At 42.4% G+C, this 9,118-nt stretch overlaps 1 protein-coding gene across 1 annotated transcript in view; it reads right to left on the bottom strand.

The window, feature by feature from the left end:
- Positions 1–1,647: 1,647 nt before the first annotated feature.
- Positions 1,648–9,118, bottom strand: part of FSTL1 (follistatin like 1) — a 25,143-nt gene continuing 17,672 nt past the window's right edge. The window contains exons 7-10 of the mRNA XM_042781395.1: positions 8,885–8,997; positions 8,439–8,549; positions 4,618–4,694; positions 1,648–1,692 (exon numbers count right to left, since the gene is read on the bottom strand). Coding sequence (XP_042637329.1) covers positions 1,648–1,692; positions 4,618–4,694; positions 8,439–8,549; positions 8,885–8,997 — 346 coding nt within the window. The remainder of the gene's footprint in view (positions 1,693–4,617; positions 4,695–8,438; positions 8,550–8,884; positions 8,998–9,118) is intronic.

Consider the following 9,118-nt stretch of genomic DNA (forward strand, 5'->3'; position numbering starts at 1 on the left):
AGTACAACCTGGGGATCTTATGGACCCAGGTCAATCTTATTTTTTGACTATCTGACTGTCCTTGTTATAACAACAAGGTTTCATTTACCTAAGTAAGACAGAGGAAAATCATAGGAACCTCTCTCTGGACCAATGACCAAAAAACCAAACCAAACTCACTGCCGTCCAGTCCCAGTAACCCCTCCTTGGATTTCCAAGGTGGTAGGTATCACTACAGAAGTAGATTGCCCAACATTCTTTCTGAGAATTTATTCATTTTTCTAAAGGTTAATCTATTTCTGCCTGCTCAGTGAGGAAACTGAGGCCCCAAATGAGTAAAGTCAGGGCCAAAGTCACTCTCCTAGTTAGTGTTGGATCAATTAGCATATTGGTAGGCTGTGATATCCTAAGCCCTGCTTAGCTGCATACCCTTCACATACACACACACACACACACACTCACTGCCATGGAGTCGGATCCGACTCATAGCGACCTCTTCTTGGGTTTCCGAGGCATATCACTACGGAAGTAGATTGCCCAATCTTCCTTCCCAGGAGTGGCTGGTGGATGTGAACCGCCAGCCTTCTGGTTAGCAATCAAATGCCTTAGGCACTATGCCACCAGAACTACTGAATTGCACTGAACTCTGAATAAATGAAAACAAGCCTTTTGGACCTTGAAAGCTTTGTATGAAGATGCTTTTTCTTCCCCTGGCTTCTGTCTGAGGCATCTCCTGTTCCTAGTACAGACTGCTGATCTACTGGAAGCCAGAGGAGGAAACTTGGGCTGCAGCTAGTCTGTGACAAGGGTGGGAGGAGTCTTGGTGATAGGGATCCCTGCCCAAGGAGCACAACATGCGGAAGAAGCCCAAGCACCTCCCACCTCTGCCATGGTAGGATTACTGGCAAAAAAAAAAAAGCTTAATTTCTAGTCAAGAAAATATTAAAATGACAATAATATAATGATAATAATTGAAAAATAAAGTCAACTTGTCAAAAGAGTGTTCTACAGAAAGAATAGCACCTTTGGTAAAAAAAGGATTTTTAGAAATTTGGATAAGTCTCTAAGGGGCTTGAAATATACAAGTATCTGCATCATTTGGGCGACCTCAGAAACTCTGTCCAAGTCTGAGGGACCTTTGGAAACCAGCTGGATGGATGTGTAGCTAGAGTTTGGGACTTTGAGGAGAAGCAGATGTTGGCATTCTGTCACAGTGACGGCAATGGGAAGTGGCCAGAAGCAGAACACATTCCTCTCCACTGACTTTCCCAAACCCCATCTCTGGGGACAGCCTGATAAGATCTCTTTGGCACTGCCAGCCCTCCCTGCAGCACGTTTCCAGCTGTGGTACACTCAGAAGGGGTTCCCATCTGGGTCTGCTCCTCTCCCAACCCTGATGCAGTTTCCTCACTCGCCTCCAGCCCCCGAGCACCATTTCCACAGTTTTTCTCAAAGCACTCGGAGAGATGAAGGCTATGGCCCTTCCCCTCTTAGCCATCCACTCCCATTTCCTTTATTGCAAAACAAATAAACAAAATAAAACTCATTGCTATTCAAGCAAATACTGGTGATTTGGCGATTGTAGCAGACACTTGCATACACTGGACTCAGCGCTGAAGTAGAAGGGAAGGTGCCAGGCTTCAGACACCATTCCCAGGTTCCTCCTCATCAGATCTCTTTGGTGCTCACTCTCTTGGTCTTTTCAGCTGTTTCCTTTAAGAAGAAGTAAAAATAATCATCAGGAAAATTAAAAACAAAACATCTTCTGCATGAATGCAGCCCTCAAGACTGTATATATGGCATTGACAGATACGTGTTCATCATGCTGAATTTTAGTTGTGTCCTTGTCTGTCTCTCCATGAGGGACAAGATCATGTCTTATTCATGACTCTCCTGTACTCAGCACAGTGCTTGGAATATAAGAACTGCTTTCTGAATTAATAGCTGACTCTATTTGAACTCCTATAAAACAAGTAGATAGACACAAGAACCCTCATTTTAAAGATGAAGAAAAGGAGACTAAGTGAAAGTTTCTGAACCCAAGTCTAGAGAAGTGTTAACAACAATGAAGTCTGGGGGCAGGCTATCTGAACTTGAATCATGGCTGTGCTATTTTCTGGGTGATACTGGGCACACTCTGAAGCCTTTCTGTGCTTCAATGTCCTCAACTATGAAATGAGGATAGTACCACTACCACTTCTTAAGACAGTGTCAGAGATATTTCTCCAAAAAAGATACAGAAGTGGCCAATAAGCATGTGAAAGGTTGCTCAACATCAAAAGTCACTAGAAAAATGGAAATCAAACCCACTATTAAAACACCACTTCCCCCCTCCCCCACCATGATGGCTAAAATAAAAAAGACATACAAGTGTTGGCAAAGATGTGGAGAGGTTGGAAACCCTAATACATTACTAGTGGGAATGTAAAATAGTACAGCTGCATTAGAAAATAGTCTGGCAGTTCCTCAAAAAACAAACTATGAAGTTAACCATGTGACTCAGAATTCCATTCCTAGGTATATACCCAAGAGAACTGAAAATACATGTCCACACAAAAACTTGTCTAGGGATGTTCAAAGCAGCATTATTATTAATAATAATAAAGGCAGAAATAACCCAAACATCCACCAAAAGATGAATGGATAAATGAAATATGGTAAATCCATACAATGGAATATTATTTAGGCATAAAAATGACAAGTATTGATTTATACTACAAAAGGGATGAACTTTGAAAACATCATATTAAGTGAAAAAAGTGAGCAAAAAGCCATGTATTACATGGTCCCATTGATATAAAATGTCCAGGACAGATAAATCTACAGAGTCAGAGAGTAGATTAGCTCTTCCCAGGGACTGGGGAAGGAGGGAATGGGGAGTGATTGCTAGTGGATATGGAGTTTCCTTTTAGGGTAATGAAAAGACTATGAATTAGATTGTGGTAACGGGTGCCCAACTGGGTGAATATATGAAAAAAACACTGAATTGTACACTTCAAATGGGTGAATTTTATGGTATGTGAATCACATACTAATAAAAAAAATTCAATAGAAAAAAACCCAACAGTGCCTGGCATCTAGCAGGTACTACTGGTGCCCCACCCATAACCCCCTTGCCCTAATGTTTCCGTGTATACTGGCATGGCTTCTTGCTGCCAGCACCTGCATCTCTTTGCCTGAGGGCTTTCTCTGGCTGACACAGTTGCTCTGCCCACACATGCTGGAAGGCTAGAAATGCCAGGGAATTAAGGTTTCCTGGTAGCAGCCCTCCTGGATGATGCAAGTTCTTGACTAAATACCCTGGCTCCTTTCCCCCTCAGGAACAATAACTATTCCCAGAGTTCCCCAAGAGGATCAAGTTTGGTTTGCCCACAGTGCTAACCTCCTGGAGTTCATACTCTTTATTGCTTCCTTTCTTTCCTGGGAAAGCATATTCCAACTCCTGTTTTGGTATTTCCTGGGACTGCCTCCCAAAGAAACTATTTATACGTGAATTCTCTTCTCAGGGTCTTCTTCTGAGGGAACTCACAATAAACAGAGACACCTGATGATGTTAGCTATTAAAATTCACTGTCTACTATCTATTCTTACACTTTTCTCCACCCTAAATGAACGAAATTTCTGTTAAGTTTTTTTACCCCCTGAGTTTGTACTCATCAGGAGACCCAAGACTATTGAAATATGGCAAATCAAAAGATTAGCAGTTTCCTTTTCTGCTTAAAAAACTGACATGAGCTTTCTACACCGTCAGTGATAATCCTGAAAAAATGCACATAAAGAATAATCAATGAATGTAAGCAAATATTATTAATAGCTCTTTATACTCATGTCAAATATTTTATCTCAATAGTTTAGCAGTTCTTGTGACTGTTATATTCCTTACAAACTTATATGTCAGAGGGAAGGCTTGTATTACTAGATCTGGTCTACAGACAGGTAATCTAAAGGAAAATGTCCATTTTTAAAACTATAAGTGAAGACTGGAAAAGCAGACCTAGGTGCCCAACATCTCCACCCTTTCTCTAGATGCTTAGCACAATACCTTGGTGGATCTCTAAGGACACCAAGGAAGCCTATCAACTTAATGACATAGAACTGAATAGAATTCTTTTCTTATTATATGTAGCTCTCAAGAATCTCTAGGAAGGAGAACGTCTAAGTTCCCTGTGCTTGCCAATTCCAGTCTATTTTCTAGCCAGCATGACATTTAACATCAATCCTTTCTGTTGTAGTCCAAATCCACTAATTCCAAGCTTGATGAGTGGTGACTACATCCCAGGCCCTGTGCTCGATGCAGAGATGCAAAGGTGAGCAAGTCCCAGTCTTTAGGTCTGGGCACTGGTCAAGACAGGGAACAGTAGCATTCCTTTAGACCATGCTAAGTTGCAAACAACTTCCACAGCATTTACAAACAACTTAAGTAGCAGCTCACCAAGCTGTAACCTACATTTGCTGGTACACGGGCCTCTGAGGACTCCTTCAGGGAACTATCTGTATCATGGTTTGATACAGATAATATGATAGTATCATTCAAGACCTATTGTGTTGGACAGAGTGTATTTCCTTGGTTTTCACTTGAGTGGTGAAGGGTGTAGTGGTAGCAGAGACTCCTTTACCAGCATGTAGGATGCCATTTACCTGGTGCTTTTGGAGCTCCTGCACATATCTGGTCATCCCCTCCTCTGTGTGGGACTGGGACCCCTTCTGATTCTTTCCTGCAAAAGTAAAGTTCAAAGGTTGTGGGAATCCAGTGAGCAACCCCACAAAGATCTATCTTTTAAGTTCTCAATTTGATCACTCATTTAAGCTACACAAAAAACCCAAACCAAACTCACTACCATCAAGTTGATTCGATTCATAGCGACCCCTCCTTGGGTTTCTGAGGAGTTCTCTCTCTGGAAGTAGATTGCCCAATCTTCCTTCCGAGGAATGGCTGGTGGGTTTTAACCACCAGCCTTCTAGTTAGCAGTCAAATGCCTTAGGGACATTTAAGCTATAAGAGAGGTGAAGTATCTTCATTTCTCTGAACATGAAGGCATGAAGTGTCCAGTGTTGCTGACACTTCCAAGGTCAATGCACTATGAATAAAACAATCTCACACCCTGCCCCCAATTCCCTCCTTTTCTCTTCTCTGACCTCTGTCCTGAGTGTCTCCTTTAACTGTTCTCAGCACATCCATGCCAGGGGCAGGCCATGCAGAAAAAGTTATGGGGAAAATCTGTATCCTGACTCAGGAAATTCCTTTGGGGCAGTGATACTTAACCATTTATAAGGCCTCAAAATTTTCTGGAGAATGTTTAAAATTATAACTGCCTAGGTTCTGGCTTCATAGATTCTGACTTAACTGATGTGATGTGTTTTTTTTTAAAAGCTCTCTAGGAGATTCTAATGTCCAGCCAGAGTCGATAACCGCTCCATTTCCCAAACTTGAACAGTGATTTTATTTAAAACAAAAACAAAAACACCCATATAGTAGGTATCTTAAAAATACAGGAACCCAAGGTGCTTTTTGTGGATTCTGATTCAGTAGGTTTGGGATGGAGCCCAGGAACCTACATGTTGACAAAGTGTAATATCTATTGTTAGCAAACACTGATAGGACACACCTTCCTGCTATCGGCATCAATCTGCCCCACACAAGCAGTTTCTGGTGGCTCTGGCACCATCTGGCTTCACATCTTGATATCTTTTGTTTCCTCACTGGACTTGTACTCTAAGACCAGACTGCTAACTTTCCAGTACTGACTTGAAAATCCCTTGAAATCACACCTCTTAATTTCCTTTCAGATCCATGAAACAAACAAGACCTGCTCAGGGCCCTGAGGCACCTCCACCTGGACTGTTTTTTATACCCGTGTATAGTTCTGAAAAGGACTTCTGGTGGCGTAGTGCCTAAGGAATTTGACTGCTAACCAGAAGGTTGGTGGTTCACACCCACCAGCCACTCCAAAGAAGGAAGAGTGGGCGATCTACTTCCGTAAAGATTTACCTGCTCAGAAACCCAAAGGGGGTCCCTATGAGTCAGAATCAAGTCGATGGCAGTAAGGTTTTTTTTTTTTTTTTAAAATAGCGCTTATGCTGGATTATCTACAGATGAGCAGTCCAGACTAGTATGACTGTGGAAAAGGTCACTGCCCCATGGGGGATTATTTGGCTTTTGTCTGAAGCATGTGATGGGTTTTATTACCTAGATGATCATGATTAGGGTATCATGATATTCAGATGACACAAACTTGCTTGCTGAAAGTGAAAATGACTTGAAGCACTTACCAATGAAGATTAAAGACTATATAGTCTTCAGTATGGATTAGACCTCAACATAAAGAAAACAATATTCCTTGCAAGTGGACCAACAAGCAACATCACAATAAATGGAGAAAAGATTGCAAGTGGACCAACAAGCAACATCACAATAAATGGAGAAAAGATTGATGTTAGGGATTTCATTTTACCTGGATCCACAACAACGCCCCTGGAAGCAGCAGTCAAGAAATCAGAAAACGTATTGCACTGGGAAAATCTGCTGCAAAAGACCTCTTTTAAGTGTTAAAGAGCAAAGATGTCACTTTGAGGACTAAGGTGTACCTGATCCAAGGGCAATAGCCTTATATGCATGTGAAAGCTGGACACTGAATAAGAAAGACTGCAGAAGAACTAATGCATTTAAATTGTGGTGTTGGTGAAGGATACTGAGAACATCATGAAGAAGAACAAATACATCTGTCTTGGAAGAAGTGCAGCCGGAATGCTCCTTAGAAGTGAGAATGGTCAGACTTCATCTCACATACTTTGGTCAAGCTGTCAGAAGGGACCAGTCCCTGGAGAAGGATATCATGCTTGGTAAAAGTGTAGGGTCAGTGAAAAAGGGGAAGGCCCTCAACAAGATGGCTTAACACAGTGGCCGCAACAATGGGCTCAAGCACAGCAAGGATTGTGAGGATGTTGCAGGACCAGGCAGTGTTTTGTTCTGCTGTACATAGGGTCTCCATTAGTCAGCGCCGACTCAGGGGCACCTAACAACAACAGGGTTCTGTAAACCAGTTGCATATCAACTACCTGTGTCTTGGAAATGGAAGGATACGTTTATATACAGGACAGAAGCAGTTAGGTTTGGAGAGCTACTGGAAAGAGTTTTGGGAAGTCAGGAACCAGACTTTGCTATAACAGTTAAGAGTATGGGATGCTTCCTGCTTGACGCAGGCTGGGCCCACTGTTTTGAAATTCTCTCTGATGGCTTCAGTAGCTGCTGTGTGCTTTGTCTGGGTACTCTGGCTTAGTCTTGACTTTTAGGAATTTACTTCAGGAATTTCTAATGTCTAAATGGCCTCTTTCTGCTCCTTCACTTGTCTCTGGAGTTAGGTTGGCCTCCTTCCTCCCCACACTAAGAACAAGTTATGGTCCTGGGCAGTGGGAGCTGGTGAGCCCCCGACTACTAATGGTTTCCATTTATACTGCTTGTGTTTCCCAGGCTCTTTGCCTAGAATAATCTCTTCCTAGGTTCTGGACCTCTGTCTCCCAGTTATCATCTAACCTTACCTTCTTAAACATGATCTAGGTACCAGTCTTCTCTTTCTTGCCTCAACTGACTTCTGAAGATATAATTTTAAGTTCACTCCATTGGTATAAATTTGGGGACTGATTCTTTCCAACTGACCCATCTTCCCAAACCCAATATGATCCACCATTCTGGACCTGGCTTCAACACCATTTTCTTTTTTGTTTCCAATTTGAATAGTGCTTGATTCTTTGATGGAGATTTGGCTTTGATTCAAGTCTCTAATAATATTTGTTATCATTGTAGCCCCAAGAGCCTGATGGAACCCCAAAGACTTCAACATGTCCTTCAGGCTCTGCACTCGTCTCCAAATTCCCTCTGATTTCTCTATCTTTCCAATTCACCCTTGCCTTGTTTTGACTCTATTTTTAGGATTACCCAATTCTGTCAGTTTCAAAGAGAATTTAAGAACATTTTCCCTTTTTCCACTGGGTACAGGAAGGAATTCTCTTTTTATCTTCCAACCACCTCAATCTTCTACATAAAGTATTTCCTAAGGTGTCATAATGATTATGAAGATTAATATGAAAAGTGCTTAGAAGAGTGCTTGCCATTGTCAGCCCTAAACTGTTTGCTTTCATTCATCATCATCATTCTAATGTCTTATCAATATTTACTCTTGCCCTGGGATTTAGTCTGCTTTCATGCCAGGCCTCTGGAATGATTTTTGAACTGAATGCATCTGGGGTAAGTGCTCTGCCCTGAGGAATGCCTAGTGAGAGCTTAGACACTACAAATTTCTGTCTGTCACTTGCTGTCTTGAGTCTGTCACTTGCTCTCGGGGTTTGCTGCTCCTTGCCACTGCAATTTTCTGCATCATCCCCACCCTGACTTCTCTCATGATGATTTCATGAAGGATGCTCTCTCCCAGCTGTTCTTTCTTCCTGCCCAAGGCACGGCTCACCGTCACAGGTCATGGCTGTGCAGACCCAGTTCCCGCAGGCACAGACACAGCGATTACAGTCCACCTCAGTCTCAGCTCCATCTGCATATGTCTCATCCTCCAGAGCACATTCTATTGGGACCAGAAAAAATGGAGCAACAGTTTTAGTTGTGAAGGTGGGATCGGGCGTCTGTGCTATAGTCTATACACTTCACCCTTTTCCCAGACAAGACCTGCATCTCTTTCTCGGACATGCTATATCTGAGCAAACATCACCATAAACCCAAAGATTTATGGACCCTAACTTCACTGTGCAGATGAGGGGCTGGGATCGAGTTTAGAATCATGGAAGGGGATTCACCCAACAAGTTCTGGAAAACTCTACCACTCTTCTCTATTGTGGCCCCCAAATGTTTCCACCCCTTATAATTCCATGTATTTCTTAGGTTAAGGTGAGGGAAGCATACTCTTCTCTGGAGGGTTGAAAGACGGGTTGAGGCACTTCAGGAACTCTTGGAAGCTGAGTTTCCAATCAGCATTTTCATCAGACAGTTCAATGAGAGCATCAACACAGAGTCCTCTGAAACAAAATGTGTCAGTAAGATCTGGGCTCCATTCATGAAGCAAAGGAATTAAACAGAGTTCCGGCAAGATGGCGGACTAGGCAGAAGGATTGCACAGACCCTCTTCAACAAAGAAAA

Source organism: Orycteropus afer, unplaced genomic scaffold (genome assembly GCF_000298275.1).
Source record: "Orycteropus afer afer isolate SDZICR_OR568_19922 unplaced genomic scaffold, OryAfe1.0 scaffold00114, whole genome shotgun sequence".
Classification (NCBI taxonomy): Eukaryota; Metazoa; Chordata; class Mammalia; order Tubulidentata; family Orycteropodidae; genus Orycteropus; species Orycteropus afer.